This window comes from Bos taurus, chromosome 24 (assembly GCF_002263795.3).
Source record: "Bos taurus isolate L1 Dominette 01449 registration number 42190680 breed Hereford chromosome 24, ARS-UCD2.0, whole genome shotgun sequence".
Classification (NCBI taxonomy): Eukaryota; Metazoa; Chordata; class Mammalia; order Artiodactyla; family Bovidae; genus Bos; species Bos taurus.
In genome coordinates, this window is record NC_037351.1 from 61652321 (window position 1) to 61670856 (window position 18536).

General features: G+C 40.3%; 1 protein-coding gene across 2 annotated transcripts in view; it reads right to left on the reverse strand.

The window, feature by feature from the left end:
• Positions 1 to 2778: 2778 nt before the first annotated feature.
• The window catches only part of VPS4B (vacuolar protein sorting 4 homolog B), a 31222-nt gene continuing 15464 nt past the window's right edge, over positions 2779 to 18536 (reverse strand). Inside the window, exons 5-11 of one of the 2 annotated variants that reach the window (XM_024984372.2) lie at positions 14499 to 14618; positions 12010 to 12166; positions 11431 to 11579; positions 10970 to 11051; positions 10401 to 10620; positions 7745 to 7885; positions 2779 to 6259 (exon numbers count right to left, since the gene is read on the reverse strand). In XM_024984372.2, the coding sequence (XP_024840140.2) occupies positions 6158 to 6259; positions 7745 to 7885; positions 10401 to 10620; positions 10970 to 11051; positions 11431 to 11579; positions 12010 to 12166; positions 14499 to 14618 (971 nt within the window). In that variant the 3' untranslated portion in view covers positions 2779 to 6157. 2 annotated transcript variants of the gene reach the window in all.

Sequence of the window (18536 nt, forward strand, 5' to 3'; positions counted from 1 at the left end):
GCAGTGAACGCACTGATCTTAACTACTGGACCACCAGGGAACATGTCTGTATTCTTTTTAACACACCTCTTTCAATTCTCAACCATCTCAGATACATCTTAATGATACATTAGGCAAACAGAAGAACATGTAAGTAGGTAGGCCCTGATATTCTATAAAACGCACTCCTTTTCTGCACTGTCCATCCTGAGGAGTTAAATGGGCCCCCGCTGGATACCACCACACCAGCGTGCTTCCTGCCTGAACGATGGCATGAATTTGTGGGATTTCTCCTAGGGCTGTAAATACTACTTCACTGTTTTCTCAGGAGGGTGGAGCTCCCGGGGCCCTTCTTTTTCCATTAACCTTCACTCCCTGGACCAGCGAACAGCCAAATGACCCTGACCACGGCTGACTTGTTCAGAGTTCCCCTGGGCCTGCTATGGTGCAAAGTCCGGTCAAAACTCCACCGCACTCATCGCTTGCTCCCCATAAATTCTCTCCTGAACAGTGGACCCCAAGGGCTTCCTGATTCTCCAGTAAAGAGTATTAGCTCAGTCACGTTCCAGTAAGCCTGAAGCAGCCCCACACCCTTTGGGGAAGGCTGAAGGCAAAGCTCCCTCTGAACCTGGAATGTTCTGGCAGAAGCCTTTCTCAACAAGACAGTCTCCACTTCTTTCAAGCGGCACAGATTCCATGACCTGATTCAGGTCTGGAAATCACGACGGCCAGACCCCTGCTCGCCAGGCAGGCGTGTTTTGTTTGTACTACTGCTGCAGCGCCTTACTCACGGTCTTAAGGACCCTGCCACCACTGACCATGACCTCTGCAGGAAAGTCCACTCTGATTTATCACTCCAGCCCTGCTGCTTAATGCGGTGACCAAGTCCCCCCTGGCTCGTGCTAACTGCTACTACTTGACTTTTGCAGCTGAGACTGCTCCAGCTCCGATGAAAGTGAAGGCCCTGGAAAACACTCTGGAATGCACTCCTTCACCTGTCAGTGCCCCACTTAAGGGGCTGGGTTCTGGGTCTCTTCCAGGAACATGTGGTTTTGTGAGTGGTTCTCATGTGATAAAATCTACTCCAGCATTCCTATTTCCTAGATATGGGATTCTTTCTTTTCCACCACTTTTTTTTTTTTAAGTCACTCAGTCGTGTCCAACTCTTTGCGACCCCATGGACTATACAGTCCATGGAATTCTCCAGGCCAGAATACTGGAGTGGGTAGCCTTCCCCTTCTCCAGGGGATCTTCCCAACTCAGGGGTCACTTTAGTGGAGTTCAGAGCAGTTGACGGTCAAGTTCAGATTCTTTAACCAGTCTAGCAAACAACTGAAATCACTCTCTGCTGCTCAAACCAAAATTCTAAATCCTGAATGTTTACTGAACCCATACTGATAAATTCAGTAATTAGCTACAAGCTCCCCAACCAGACTCTTGGCTCATCACCAACATCATCCATTCCCACACAGCCCTCCACATATTGCCTGGTACTCAGGATCTTCCAAATCCTCACAAGTGGAAGTATTTCAGTAGTATGGCTCCTACTCGACCAAAGTTCCTGACCGTCACATAAAGTCGATGAAATTTGTGTATTCCAGCATATAGTCTGGCAACCTGCAGGATCAAATGCCGACTTTTGCTTCTGGTAGCTTCAGTGCTGTGGCTGCCACTGTCTCTTGCAGCAAGTCCTGAGGGTCCAGGTTTCCAGTGAGCGTCCTCCACGTTCTCGTGCCTTCATCTCGTTTAGTACTATCGTTGTTTAGACGCTCTGTCGTGTCCGACTCTTTGTGACCCCATGGACTGTAGCCCCACCGGGCTCCTCTGTCCGTGGGATTCTCCAGGCGAGAGGACTTGAGTGGGGAGCCACTGCCTCCTCCAGAGGGTCTTCTTGATCCAGGGATGGAACCCCGGCTCCTGCTCAATGTCTTCCCCTCACTGGGCACTTCATTCCACGAGGCCACAATTAGCTACCAGAGTCCCATCCACCTACTTAAGATGCTGTTGATGCTGCTGTGACCTTGTTTTTAAAGTCCTGCCATCTTTGTGGTGCTCAAGACTGAAGGACTGCACAGCAGAGCCTGAAAAGCCAAAGCCGGTCAGGGGCCCGGGTGGGGTCCACCACCTGAGGAGGAGAGGAGGGCCTCCCCACTGCGCTCCCTGGATCTGGAGGCGGGGCGTCCCCACAACCGTGTAGGCAATGGGGATGAACATGCCTCCAAAGTACGTTTGTTTGGTGAACATCCTTCCTGTCCTTTTTCCTTAAAACCTTTCCTTTTCTATTATTTCATCAGGTTCCAGAGGAGACAAAGTCCTGTCACTAGCTGACAAGTTGGCTGCAATTCTTTCTTAAAGACTTTTAATTCGGGGAAATTAACATAAAGATAAAAACAAAGAAAAAATTAATAAGTATCCATATTTCTATCACACAGATTTAGCCATTGTTCTTGATGTGGGCTTGCCTGGTGGCTCAGTTGGTAAAGAATCCACCTGCAATACAGGAGACCTGGGTTTGATCCCTGGGTTGGGAAGATCCCCTGGAGAAGGGAATGGCAACCCACTCCAGTATTCCTGCTTGGAGAATCCCATGGACAGAGGAGCCTGGTGGGCTACAGTCCATGAGGTCACAAGAGTTGGACACAACTTAGCAACTAAACCACCAAACTCTTGATGTGTTTTCATTCCTAATTTTCTTCTTTTACAAGTAAAATTTGTAGGGTTGACAGGGAGAGAAAGAGGGGCAAAAATTATACACATTCTTTGTAAAGTATTCAGACTTAGGAAAAATACAAAGATTCATTCACTCAATAAATATTTATTGACCACCCATCAGGCACTAGTACTGTTCCAGACACTGAAGGGACAGCAGAGGAAAAAGACAAGAAAACCCCAGCTTTCCCGGAACAAACGTGAGGTGAAATCACAAATAAGAAAAGCAGTCAAGTACACAGTATGTTAGATGATGGTAAGAACTACAGAGAAAAATAAAGCAGGGGCGGGGTTGTTTTCATTTCAGTTTCTAATTGTGGCTACAATATAGAAATACAATTTTTACTTACTAACCTGTATCTTCTAATCGTGTTAAACTCAGATTCTGTTTGTTACTTTGGATTTTCTACATAGAGAGTCATGTCACCTGAGGATGACAATTGAGTTTCTTCCTTTTAAACCCTGAACGTTTACTTTTCCTACAACTGTGTAGAATCTCCTGCACAGAACTGAAAGGCATGGTGGGAGCAGGCACCTTGGTCTTCTTCCCGATGTCTGGGGAGCCAAGTTTTCAATAACTCACAATAAAGTATGGTACTCGTTAGAGTTTTTGTTTCTTTGGTAGATGTTCTTTATTAAAATAAGATGTTCTCTTCAATCCCTAGTTTATAAAGTTAAAAAAAAAATCACAAATGGTGCTGGAATTTTATTAAATGCTTTTTATGACTCTTCAGAGACATAACTTTTCTCCTTTATTTCTGTAAACATAGGAAATACAAATTTTTTGATTTTAAACTACAGTTCTTGCTTTGTCCTGTGCCATGTAAATGGAAACTTACTGGATTCTATGGTGAAGATCACGGCCCCCGTGACAGGTTTCAAGCTGCCCAGGCAGTCAGGAATAAGAAAATCTGGATCTTGGGGCCAAGAGGAGCCAGCCAGCTCTGGTACACCTATGATTTCAGCTCCAAGAACCAAGACTGACATTTACCACCACAGCAGGAGACCAGCAGGAACAAAGCAACTTCAAATTATCTCTTTTATGAAAACTCTCAAAGATAATCTAGGAAGTTGATAAATATGGATATAACTCCAATTTTTTCAAGCCTTTATTAAGTAAAGGCTTGAAATAATAAACATAATAAACAGTGTCAAGCACCATGCTACTGCAAAGGAAAGTCAGCTTTACTTGTTGGCTTAGAAGAAGACTAAGAGTCCCTTGGACAGCAAGATCCAACCAGTCCATCCTAAAGGAAATCAACCCTCAATGTTCATTGGAAGGACTGATGCTGAAGCTGAAGCACCAATGCTTGGCCACCTGATGAGAAGAACTGACTCATTGGAAAAAACCCTGATGCTGGGAAAGACTGAGGCGGGAGGTGAAGGGGACGACAGAGGATGAGCTGGTTGGATGGCATCACCGACACGGTGGACATGAGTTTGAGCAAACTCTGGAAGATGGTGAAGGAGAAGGAAGCCCGGTGTGCTGCACTCCATGGGCTGCAAAGAGCTGGACAGGACCGAGCAACTCAACAGCAGCAAAAATCGTAATGGTCAACATCCAGGCAGAGAGAGCCTGAGCATTCAGCTTCCTCTTGAGTAGTTATCTGCCCATAAAGAGCACATGGAGATGGTCTATGCTCCACCATTCTAGAATAAGTTTAAAATTATTAGTAGATTCTAGAAACAGTTTTAAAAGCAGAAATGTGGAAAATGGCTAAAAGTGACATAGATACTGAGGCATGGTTTTCAGAGCACACAAAAGAATTAAGTGATAAAATATTCACTTGTCATTAATGCTGTACTTACACACTATTTGGTGAACTGAAGTGAAATACTTCCTCAAAACTAATTTTGGATTCACAAAGAATTCTGGATTCAATTATTATATAGTTTATACTAATAGAATTATATTAATTCTCTTAATGACAAGATTTTAATAGCAATACTGTATGATTCTGAGGAGCTAAAGTAGAATTTTCATGGATACATCTTTAATTAATAATTTTTAATGATCTCTTGTATCTCATCAATTTAGATATATTTTCTCCTATACAGAAGATCCCGAAATAAAGAAGCGTACACAGAATACAGCCAACAGTAGGTTATGTCAATTTACTTCACGTAAGAACAGCGTATTTTGGGCCTATGATTTCCATTTAGTATCAACAAAAACAATCTGTACAGAAAACCCCAAGGCAACCATATAGCATAATATGTAAAATGTGCAAATAGAATTTAAAATGCAAGTTATTCTATAGCATTTGCAAGGCAGAACTTCATAGTAAATTAAGGAAATCTACCTCATTCTAGCTGACTTAATAATACTTTGCATGGAGAGGCCAATGCAAATGTACAAGGCACAGCTTAGTGTTGGTGCTGAAGTGTGACACACCCCTCAGATTGGGGTATTAAAATAACATAAAATCATGTCTGCATTTTATTATTTAAGGAGACTATCAGCTCATTTCTAAAGCGTCATGAACCATTACACTGATAACATATGTGTGGTCAGGACAAACTGTTCCCTGAACTTAAAAGGTCAAAGACAAGACTCTAGCTATCTTATATTTAAAAAATTTATATGTATATATATACACACACCATACCCCGATATCACATACAAGAAACTTTCCATAATCCAAAGGGAGGCAGTGTGTTCCTTTAAGTAAAGGTTCCCATACAGTATTTCATGACAGAATTATTTAAAAAGTACATATTTATTCACCACCTGTTTTGGTCAATCTTACTACAAAAAGACACTGAAAGACACAATTTTCTTCTTCAAAACAAAGACAACGCCTAACTTAGAGAGTCTTTCTCTAAAGATTGCACAGTGAAAGGTATTACTTAGTTAAATATAAAAAAGCTTGCAGCTTTTATAGAAACTATTTAAATCTACATGGAGAAACAAGCCACCCTATCAAAAGTCAGCAAGCCCCTTGGCTACAACACAGTCCAGGGCCTTCTAAACCTGACCACAGTGCTCTCTGCTGTCTTACTGCCCATCCCTGAGAGTAAAGCATTTAAATTGTTTTTAGTAAAGCAAATGAATTTTACTTTGATGAGAATGATGCTTAAGATTTTTTTTTTCAAAATATGAAATAAACCCCATTTCGTTTTAGTTGGAAAAAAAAAAGTATGCTCTTTGCGAAGACCACTATCCCTAACAATTTAAAATATTTGTATGTCAATTGATTTTAATTTTCTTTTCACTGGGCAATTTCTGTTTCTCTGCTATTTATATATCACTCATTTTCTTATGGCCCATTATTTATAATTTTTGTTAATGGGAGGATTTAATTGGTAATGGAGCAAAAGTACATATAAAACTTAAAGGAACGCTGAGGTGAGATCTGTTTCCCTATGGTAAGAGTTTTACTGGAAAGAATCTGACTGCCATACAGGAAAAGCAAACTGCCCACGCGAGAGAACACGCACGGTCAGCGTCGTCCTGGCCGTCTTTGGTCTAGCCTTCTTGGCCAAAATCTTCTGTAAACTTCTTTAGTTTTAACAGGTCGTGTTCATTGACCGTGGGCTTTGTGCTAGACAGTGACCGTAACATGTCCGACTGTCAGGAAAAAGAACGGGCGAGGATTAGTCATTGATTTAACTGAATAAAAAACATTTCATCAGCAGCATTATTACTACTAACTTTCGCCTAAGGTTAAATCTGAACATCTGCAGTGTGTCACGGACTACTGATGATAAACTCTCCTGTTTTCTTTCTTTGCAAAGAGCAACTTCGACTATGCTACTCCTTTGCTTTTAAACTTTCAGTTGCTTGCCCCGTCCTGATCATAACCTTCAAAGGCTCCTCGGCACCCAAGAAGTGCAGTCCTCTTCACCTGAGCACCAAGGCCTCCAGAATTAACCCGATCCTTTTTCTGGCTGTATGTTTACTTTTTAAGAAAGCAGCTGTCAAAATGCAACTCAGAAGGGATATATTCATTCACATATGTGGAACAGAATAATAGCATTTAATCAAAACCAATTTATCAAAAAGTTTAACTATCAGCTAAAGTCATAATCAAAATGGTAAGAAAATGTATCAATATAAAAAATTTATTAAAAAATTAACTTTTAGACCATGTCTCCTGTAAAATAGTATGGAAAAATGATCAAAAGAATGAAAGCTTTAAAAAATAAAGGATTTCTAAATAATTTCTCAGATAAGCAGTGGTGAATTAACACATAAATATTTCTAGATGTTTACAGATATATTATTATATACATATAGACACAAGCTTATGTACATGTCTATAAATCTAGATCTACATATCATGTAAAAGTTAGTTAATTTCGACATATAGATCTGAAAAATCTTTAACTAAGAGAAGATTTTAAAACTCAATGTTCATATTGGCTACACCTCAATACGAAACAAAAAGTTTAAAGTCTGGGGGAAAACACTGAACACTCATAATAAATAGGCATCTTTCCTCCCTCTTTCGGCGGCTGCTGGGTGGGGTTTTAGTTTCCTCACCAGGGATCACACCTGTGCCCTGCAGTCTCACAGGTTATTCACTTCCTCAATAGAAGCTATGGAAATGCAATGCTTTACGAATATTTTAATTCCTGCAATATAAACTGCAGAAATGTAACTTCTTATGATAAAAATTTTGTTTTCAGAGCTTTTAAAAAAGTACTGCATTATTTAAACTTTCTATGACGCCTTGAGACGTACAACAGAAAAACACTGCTATGAATACTGTGATTCACACAATAGCGTTTCTGCATGTTTTACTAAATCAGAGGTTCAAGGAAAAATATTCTCACAATATTACTGTAAGACCTATATCAGAAACCCGTATGTTTTAAAAAACAGCTTATTCACTTATAATTAAATTTTCCTTGAAGCTCAAAAAAAGTTTAAAGATAATTATTTGATACTTTAGATTCTATTAATCTCTATAACCTTTGAAGTATTACTATTAAACATGGCTGATCATACTAACATTTTTAAAGTAAATTTTATAAAACTGAAAATTTTATATGACAAATTATGAAATATAATGCTAAATAATTTTTTTTTAAAGCAAACAAAACGTCAAACCATGCAAACAACTGGCTCCAAAAGTTTATCCCCAGGGACATCCATCCATGTCATCTCAATGGCACCAGGGTCGCCTGGAGAGCAGGGCGTGAGCAGGTCATCTACTATGTTGTTAGGATCAGCCCGTGAAGGTCCGCGAACCTGCAATAAACAGTCATTTGAGATCTTTATTTGAACAAATTGAATAAATATTAAGATTTAAAGCATTATCAGGAAATCTGAACATGTACTATTATCATGTTTTATTAGAATGCTTAGTTCTGAAAACAAACAGAATATACAACAAAAAGTGCAATTACCTCCGGGTGATGGCGTAGACTGTGTTTGATTTTAATGTTTTTCTTGATGATTTTCTATATTTGAAATTTCCTACAGTAGATTACTTACATGATCATAGGGAGAAAATAAGTTAAAAAAAAAATTCCCTGTGCCTAAAAATACCTTTTTTCTTTTCTAATGGCTATTAAGTGGTAATAATCCTAGACACCAAGAACAGACCTGCATAACACGCTGCTATATTTAAAACAGATAATCAACAAGGACATATCGTATAACACAGGGAACTCTGTTCAGTATTCTGTAATAACCGAAACAGGAAAAGCATTGGCAAAAGAATGGATCTGTGTGTGCGTGTAACTGAATTACTTTGCTGTACATCTGAAACTAACACAACATTGTTAAGCAACTATACCCCAATGTAGCGATAAAAATTAATAAAAAACAGACCTACTTAAAAATTCCTTTAAGTTACTCTATTTTCCATAGTAAGAAATTTGTGATCTTTGGGAGGTTTATTATTGTGAAATTACTGTCTCTCCAACAAAAACTCCTTCAAATATAAGTACAAAATTAAATGCTGAGTGTAATTTAAGTGCTAGCTGAACTTATAACTCATAACTGATTTAAAGTAAAGAATTTTCATAATATCCAGCAAAAGAACCTCTGTGATAGTGACATACAATTTTCAGCTTGCACCACACTCGTATCAAGTCGGGGGCTGCTTCGTCCTTCGCACTTGTTTTAAACGATCAGTCTCAAATACTGTCTTAGGATCAGGGTAGGGGCAGAGAAATAAACATTTTCACTTTACTTGTTACGTATTTTATTGTTTGTCTTCTCTCACAAAAATTTCAGTGGCAGGGATTTTTGTTTTTCGACCACTGTACTTTCTGACTTACCTCTGGGCCCAGATGAGCGCTGATACATTTAATAAATAAAATCACAGGCAAACTTGTTCTTACTAATCAAAACGCGGAAGAGAAGATGGAGCCATAGAGATCTATTGGACTGGGGATACAGAATGCCTGATGTTGAGAGATCTGGCTGCTCCACCTTTATGCTCCTAACGAGGGCCTGGCTCTGGGTCGTATAAGCTGCCCCCAACAGTAACACAGAAAACTGGCTGGAAAGTTCTTAGCAGGGGAGGACTGGGCTCCTTCTAAACGGCAAAGAGAATGTTAAGGAGAAGCCCAACGGCTGTGGCGTAAACCTTGGTCCCAAGCTAACTGTGCTTCTCTTGTACTGAAATGGCGGAGGAAGAGGCGAGTAACATCTACTGGACTGTTCAGGCACCATGACCGCTGTGTTATCAATCTTCCTCTTTTCATTCTCATAAAAGCATTTCAGAGCAGTGTTACCATCCTTACTTAAGAGATGATAAAAAAAAAAGAGAGACTTAAAAGGTAACAACACAATTTGGTCAAGTAGATAAAATAAGTAAATTGTGGAGTCAGGCTTCAAATTCAGGTTTTAATTCAAGCTCCTCATTTTTAAAAGAAATTATTTACCATGGTAACACAGGGCATACAATAGACACATATGCTTATCAGAGCCGTGACACATTAGTTTGTCATATACTGATGGATTAGGTTTGCTGACAGTGTTTTGGGATTTTCACATCTACGTTCATGAACATATTGGCGATTGCTATTCTCAGCAAGAGTGTAGGTCCAAATTACCTAGTCTACAGTTACTTAAATTGTCTCCCAAGACTGCACGGAGAAGGAAATGGCAGCCCACTCCAGTACTCTTGCCTAGAGAACCCTGTGGATGGCGGAGCCTTGCGGGCTTCTGTCCATCGGGTTGTAGAGAGTCGGACACGACGGAGCGACTTCACTTTCACTTTTCACTTTCATGCACTGGAGAAGGCAATGGCAGCCCACTCCAGTGTTCTTGCCTGGAGAATCCCAGGGGCGGGGGAGCCTGGTGGGCTGCCGTCTAAGGGGTCGCACAGAGTCGGACACGACCGGAGCGACGTAGCAGCAGCAGCGGCAGGACTGCACAAAACTCCGTCTCACACCACATGCGCTCACGTCACTCGTGAGGCCGAGCGGCACGCGGGAGGAGCTCGAGAGGAGGGTGGCTGCGACCCCAGTGCCAAGCACGTGAGTTTATTAAACGACAGTTAGCTATCATTGTTTTTACTTTGATAAGGAGGTATAAATGTACGGGTAACATGCTTCCAAAGCACTCATACAAAGTAGTTTTAAAACACGTTGGGAGAATTTATTTCAGTGGAATGGACACGTCTATTATGTAAATCCACTTATTTATTACACAAAACTGAAATCTTCCTAAAATTCTTCAAAGACAAGTCAACAGTGGTCTCAAAACTTGATTTTAAAAATATATGAAAAGACAGATAAACGTTCCTTACCTTTTTAAAATGGGTAGCTGACTGCACTTTCCTCACTGGCTGCATAAGTGCGTCCCGTACAATGATGCTTATGTCCGCCCCTGAGTAGCCCTCAGTCTTCTTTCCGAGGTCCCGGAAGTCTGCTTCCGTCAGACTGTTCTGAGTGGTGCCCAAGTGCAGTTTAAACATCGCTGCTCGGGCATGCGCCTCAGGCAAAGGAATGTAAATTCGTTTCTCAAACCTTAGAATCAAAGAAAAATTACATCAAGATTATCATATGATAATATTTAATTTCTATTAAAAATTACTTTTCCAAGAACTAAGCAAGATATTTAGATATTCTCTTTTATACAGAGCTAAGCTGAACACATTAAATGGGCCCATATCCACCATAATTAAACATATATATTTAGGGTAATAAAGGAAAAATACCCAGAACACATTAACAACAAATGCCTGCCTCCCCTGGCCAAGTCAGGGGTCAGCAGGGCTTACGTACACTGAAAAACATTCTAGAGTTATCAGAATGGGAATTGACACTCACTTACTACACTGTAATTAGAAATACAGTGTTCCCTGTATTGTCATACCTTCGCCTAATGGCAGAATCCAGAACCCAGGGTATATTTGTAGCTCCCAGAACCAAAATTCCATCATTGTCCACGCCAACCCCTACAGCAAAATAGATATAGTTTCAGGTAATTTGTCATTTCAGTGTTCTTTAAACCTCATCTGTATCTTCTCTTATGAATGTGGTATTTCTTTGTTAAAAATGCTTCCCCTTGAGAGTCTCTCTCTGAAAACACTGTATTTAATCATATTTCATACTACCAGAATATGATATAAATATTCCCAACAGTAGAATCTCCTAAACTGTGGGAAAATACTATTAATATTCTTTTCAAAATATTTCTCAAAAGATTTAAATTTGAAGTCTACTTTTTCCTTCTATTGATATTGTTTCTGGTATAAGTGAACATATAAATAAGTCTCTTTACTACTATACCAAGATGATTACAACTGGGCAGAAATTAAATCAGTTGAGCACTACCTTGCATCTGAACTAGGAATTCTGTCTTAATTCTTCTTGCAGCTTCACTTTCATTTTCACTTCTTGAACCACACAGAGAATCGATTTCATCAATGAAGATAATCGAAGGTTTATTCTCTCTGGCAAGCTGGAATAAGTTCTTAACTAGCCTAAAAATAAATTAAAAGTTTCAATTTCTAAAAATTAGCCAATAACACATGACAATGAAAACATTAAAATAAAACAATGTATCAATAGGAACTCTAAGAGTGCTCAGCTGTGCCCAACTCTTTGCCACCCCAGGGACTGTAGCCCATCAGGCTCCTCTGTCCCTGGGATTTTTCAGGCAAGAGTGCCGGAGGGGCTGTCATCTCCTTCTCCACACGTGTGTCACGTGCTAAACCATACGTGTGCCACGTATGCTCTCTTCTCCCTCTGAAACGAATTTTGAACTAGGGAACAGTTTGACAGAGAAATCAATACCGCCTGTACCACAGCACTTTTTGGAACGCCTATTAATGATGTAAGAAACCTACGACTTTACAGATAGAATGACCACCAAGCAAAGAAAACTTAAAAAAAAATCAATTTACTACTTACTTTTCACTTTCACCTAGCCACTTAGAAACAAGGTCAGAGGAAGATATTGAGAAAAATGTTGAGTTATTTGCTTCTGTGGCTACAGCTTTGGCTAAATAGGACTTTCCTGTTCCAGGTGGCCCAAATAACAGGATTCCCCTCCAAGGCGTTCTCTTGCCTAAAATGTGTATTAAAAAACAACATGAGAACTTCAAGACCATTAACTTCGTCATCCACCGTGAAGCATACCATGAAGAGGTTCCACTCTAGAGCTGGCAGGAGGATGAAACACAATTTAAATCAATCAATCTAAGGTGAATATGTCTTAAATGTACTTTATTTCCTTTTTAGAGACCACTTTGTCAAAACCGTGTTTGTACACTATAATCCTCCCAACAGGCAGTCATCCGCATGCCCACCATCCGACCACTATGTACGGAAGCCACAGTGGCAGACAGAGCTACGGCGCAAGGGTCTCTGACCTCCAAGGCCCTCCAGTCTATTAGGCGGAAAAGCACTCAGTTAAAAGGCAGTTGCTGATCATCCACTATGTGCACTGCTCAAATTCAGAATATTGTAGGAGAAAGTACACCCACAGGGGGAAGGCAGCTGCAAGTATTTCCTTTAATATTCATGACATTTGCAGGGGTGAGACTAACAGTTTTGATGACTCGTGACGTTACACTCAATTCCTGATTTCACAGGAAGCACATATTATTATTTTAGGTGGCAGATTTCCATTCTGATGATTGGAGAACAATAGGGGGACTCCACCTTAAATTCCAGTTTTGCCAAAATATAGTTAACAAGTGAACAAAATCAGATCTTTGAACCTCAGTTCTACTAATGAGAAATTATAATGTTGCCTTACATAAACCAGGCTGGGTTACAACTGGCAATAAAATATCACACATTTAAAAAAGCCAAACAGCTACTAGGTGTGCACTGCGGGTGACACAGGGTGTCTGTGAAGAGTGACACGCAGACGGCGGACGCGACGCCAAGCGCTGCCCATTGTGAGGGAAGCCGCAGCCTCTACTTGAATTCTCTTTCGGGTTAAATGTCTGCAATCGTCAGTCAGCGTCCCCTTAAGCGTGGTCCACACACCAGTGCTGGCAGAGGAAATGCTTTTAGGTGGTATACAAACACTTTCCATTTGAATAATTTTTACAACGCATTCTATGAAAACACTCCTCACCCATAGAGACACAAAGACGTCTTTTATTACTTAAAAAAAATGTGGCCACATCGCACAGCGTATGGGATCTCAGTTCCCCAAACAGTGACCAAAGCTGCCACCCCTGCACTGGAAGCGTGGAATCTTAACCACTGGACCGCCAGGGAAGACCCCCAAGTAATTATTCTATAGTAGAGTTATTAAGTAAAAACAAAGGAGATGACTTAAAAGTTCAAATGTGGGCAAGACAAGCTGTGATGTTAGAAGTCAAGATAGAGGTCCCTCTCTTGAGGGAAGACACGGGGATGGATTTCTAAGTTCCTCACATGGATTTCTTATCTGGGAGATTATTACCGTCTGTAATAATTTATGAGGCTGAACGCACATGGGTTCCTCCATGTCCCTGTACATTTATACTCCAATTTAGTAAGTTTCTCTAAAAGTGATTTAAAGAAGAAGATTAAAAAAATAATAGTACACGTATATGGCAAAATTCACGAAGATGACATACAGGACTCATGTCTGGGAAACACTGGGATAAGCAACGTAAGTTCAACTGCATTTTTGTGCCTTTATAGGATTCTGATGACAACTTCTACACCGTTAGTTTCGTATTCCTGAAGCGAGGTTCTGAGTCGCAGCTCGAAGCTGGGTGGACAGCGGGCTCTTGCTCGTCATCACTGCTCTACAGGACACTGCTGTTTGGACCTGTTCAGTTTGAACCCAGATTTGCTCTCTATATAAACCAGCTTGTTTTTAAAAGGAAAAACCTCTGTTTCACTGTTAAGACTGTGAGTATAGCCGTATCACGAACACAGGCCATGGGTCACGAAGGGGACAACGTGAAGGATGGTTCAGCATGGACAAACCACCTCCGGCAGAGCTGGAACTCCAGCTCGATCCAGAAGGCAGTTAGCAACCTTCTCCCTGCAGTGATCGTGAGCTACCAGAGGATACACGCTTCATCTGAAACTGTTAAATATGGATACAAACGGTATAACTTGCTTTTTGAGCTTTACAATACAGGTAGATATTCTTTCACGTCCATTATAATGGTACATACATTCTAGCGAGTGCGCTGTACTCCACCCTGTCTCCCTGACTTACCTTACGTGCTGCTGCCTGACATTTAGGTTGTTCTGAAATATATGTATATATTACAAATACGTATATGCATACGAAGTCAGTATCTGTGTAAGGGTATACCACTGCCTTGTAAGAGGATTTAAAGTAACACTTTACGATACAGTGACCAGAGTTCACAATACTTTACCTCAGTCATCAGTGTGCTTTTTAAAAAATCATAAAAAAAATTATTTACAAGCCATCTCACCTGTAAAGAGATGAGGAAATTTGATAGGCAATATCACGGCCTCTTTCAGAGCTTCTTTAGCTCCTTCCAGACCAGCAACATCGCTCCACTTCACATTGGGTCGCTCTATAACAATGGCACCTACAGAAAATTAAATCATCTTTCAATCAAAGAGGGCTATTTCATTAAATTTAGATAACAACATGAAATAATGAAATTAAAGAAATGCCTTATAAATTTGTCTGGAAAAGTTTTATGTATTAAAGACAGTTCTAGAAGGGTGTGACAACAAAGTGGTTGTTGGGGGGCAGTGAGGAGGAGTCGGGACCTGGGGTGGGTACCTGGATAATCCAGCATAAAGCCATTCAACTGTTCTATCTCCACTACCTTGCTGTGAAACAGAAATAGCATCATCTGGCCAGACTACTAAAGACAGGTGAGTGTAAAGGTCAAATGAAGCACTAAACCCCAGAGAGCCCGGAACAGCACCGAACAGTACGCACACACTCACGGTGTCTGACCACTGGTTCTGGAGTAGCTCCTATTTCTCCTTTTAACCAAAAGAATCAGTGATCCAATGCTCCCCTTACCCACAGAAATAAAGCACATTTAACCACTTTACCTGAAGACAGACGGGCAGAGAGACGGACGGACAGAGAGAGCGGAAGGGGAGGGTGAGAAGGGGATGATGGAGAGAGGAGGTGTGCTCTTACAGACCTGCACATTTCCCAACATCTGCCAGTTTCCATTCGACTTCTAAATAGATCTATTTACACTTTCTGTGCATTAACAAAGTTATTTAAATGATTTAGTTTTTGAACATAATATATTCAGAAGTCATAGCAAACTGTTACAGTAAGAACAAGTAAAAATCAGTAACAGTCCACAAAACATTTCTTTTACTGTAGCTTACTGCTGCTCTTTCTACAAATCTTTTATCAAAAGCTTTCCCAATCTTCTCGTCTATAGAAACGGCTCAACCATGAAGGAGCCTGTTCTAAGATGATGTGTAACTGTTTTAAGTATAACATCACCACTTACACAGTCTATTCATTACCTATGATATTACTTTATGGGTATTTTTCTTGCTTTGAAAGGTCATCTGTTAAAGAATGCGTATACTTGGCAATTTCCCTAAATTACGGAACTCTTTAGCTATACATTAACATGAAATAAAACTATGAACTCTTTTTGCATTCTGAAAGTTCAGACTAAGTATAAATTAAGGGAAAAATGTACCTGCCTCCTGAGAAATCTGTATACAGGTCAAGAAACAACATAATATGTCCAGTTAGAACTGGACATGGAACAACAGACTGATTAAAAATCAGGAAAGGAGTACGTCAAGACTGTATATTGTCACCCTGCTTATTTAACTTATATGCAGAGTAAATCACAAGAAATGCTGGGCTGGAGGAAGCACAAGCTGGAATCAAGATTGCTGGGAGAAATATTAATAACCTCAGATATGCAGATGACACCACTCTTATGTTAGAAAGTGAAGAAGAACTAAAGAGCGTCTTGATAGAAAGACAAGAGTGAAAAAGTTGGCTTAAAGCTCAACATTCAGAAAACTAAGATCATGGCATCCAGTCACATCACTTCATGGCAAACAGATGGGAAGACAGGGGAAACAGTGGGAGACTATGTTTTTGGCTCCAAAATCACTGCAGATGGTGACTGCATCCATGAAATTAGAAGATGCTTGCTCCTTGGAAGAAAAGCTATGACCAACCTAGACAGCATATCAAAAAGCAGAGACATTACTTTACCAAAAAAGGTCCATCTGGTCAAAGCTATGGTTTTTCCAGGAGTCCTGTATGGATGTGAGAGTTGGACTATAAAGAAAGCTGAGTGCCAAAGAACTGATGCTTTTGAACTGTGGTGTTGGAGAAGACTCTTGAGAGTCTCTTGGACTGCAAGGAGATCCAACCAGTCCATACTAAAGGAGATCAGTCCTGAATATTCACTGGAAGGACTGATGCTGAGGGTGAAGCACCAATACTCTGGCCACCTGATGTGAAGAACTGACTCACTGGAAAAGACCCTGATGTGGGGAAAGATTGAAGGCGGGAGGAGAAGGGGACGACAGAGGATGAGAGGGTTGGATGGCATCACTGACTCGATGGACATGAGTCTGAGCAGGCTCCGGGAGTTGGTGATGGACAGGAAGGCTTGGTGTGCTGGAGTCCATGGAGCTCCAAATAAGTCAGACGTGACTGAGGGACTCAACTGAAGTGAAGGGAAAACCCAATTCACTTTTTCTTTCCTATGTTCCATTCTGATTAGTAACCCTACATGAGAAAAACATTATGTCATCTGACAAGATTTTGTGTCTATTAAACAAAAGTAGATTTATACATAAGCATTATCTCGTCAACTGAAAGGTTTTGCTATGAATTTTCTAAGTATGACATAATTTATCTTCACATTTAATTAATACTTTTCTCCTTAAAGTTTAAACTAGGTGACTTTGGAATGTTCAGTGATAAAAGAACATCTAGATGAAAGTAATATTAATTACTAGACATGGAGTCATGATTTTTAAAATTAAAAGGGAAGGATTATTAGAAAATAAAAGCCAAACAATTTGATTATTCCCAATCTAATAAATCCATCCAGCCTTTGGCATTACTTATTACACTAACACGCCCTGTGTGTGTGTGCTCAATTGTTCAGTCATGTCGAAATGTTTGTAAGCTCACGGACTGTAGCCCACCAGGCTCCTCTGTTCATGGAATTTTCCAGGTAAGAATACTGGAGTGGGTTGCCATTTCCTACTCCAGATATTAATATGTTATTTAACCTCAAAGTCACTGAATATTAAAATTAACAGAAGACTCAAATCATTAATTTTAATAATTAAATATTACACTTAATATCATAACCTAAAACAGAAGTAAAAGATTTGGAAAACTATTTCAGGAAAAGTGAGAAAAGATTCAAAAAAGGATTATTTTACAATGAAATCCATCAGCAAACCATGAAACTAAAAGATGTGGAAAAAAGGATTCTCAAATAAGAAAAGCTAGGACTCTCTCCATATTCTATTTCATCCTGAAATTCCAAATAAATTTCCTCATTTAAATGTTTTAAGCACCTGCATTTTTATACATCCTTGGGCCTTATCGTCACTGACAGGAAATGTAGAAAAGTATTCCTTATTAAAAACTGGGTTGTATCTTTTCCAAAATTAAAGATATTAAAAATTCCAATTTTTCCTTCAGTGGGGCAGAGCCGGAGAGATGGCGAACCAAACCAAAAGAATGGAGAGAAAAAGGCTTTCTGCCTTATCAGTAAAATAAAGCCACCTGGCATGGCCCAGGGGTGGCCCTAAAAAGCTAACCGAGGAGGAAGCAGGCCCACCATGCTCGAGGCAGTGGGAACTGCAGTTACCGGCCTTGGACTACACCCACCACTGATGTTCTCGGCACATAAAAACATCCTCGATAACTGTAGGGTTTCTGAAGTATTATCCTTATAGGATTCCCCTATCCATCCCCGTGGGGTCGGTAAGACAGAAATACGAACAAAATGAAGAGACTCGAACAGCAAGGATAAAGGTCTGTCCAAACTAGGAACGTCCACCAGTCCCTGAGGCTGGCCCTGTGGGATGGCTATCGTTCCCAGACACAACGCGTTCTGCCTGGCAAGATTTAAATGAATAAAATCCAGTGACTGAGCATAAAATTCAACTTGAAAAACCATTTGCTAATATATCAAAGAACAATCAAATATCAGGAATTAAAGAAGTCAGTAATTAATGAGATGCCTTTTTAGATACAGAGCTACTATTTCCTCTGCGTGCTAAGTCGCTTTAGTTGAGTCCGACTCTAACGACCCCATGAACTGTAGCCCACCAGGCTCCTCCATCCATGGGACTGTCCAGGCAGGCACACTGGAGCGGGCAGCATTCCCTCCTCCAGGGACTACGTACTGAATCCCTACGTACTGAATCCCTAGCATTTGTCAGATGGAACACTAGGTAGTTTTACACTGTTGCTAACCTTTTCAGAGCCCCGAAAGCATTTTTAACTTGCATTTTAGAGCGGGGGCGGG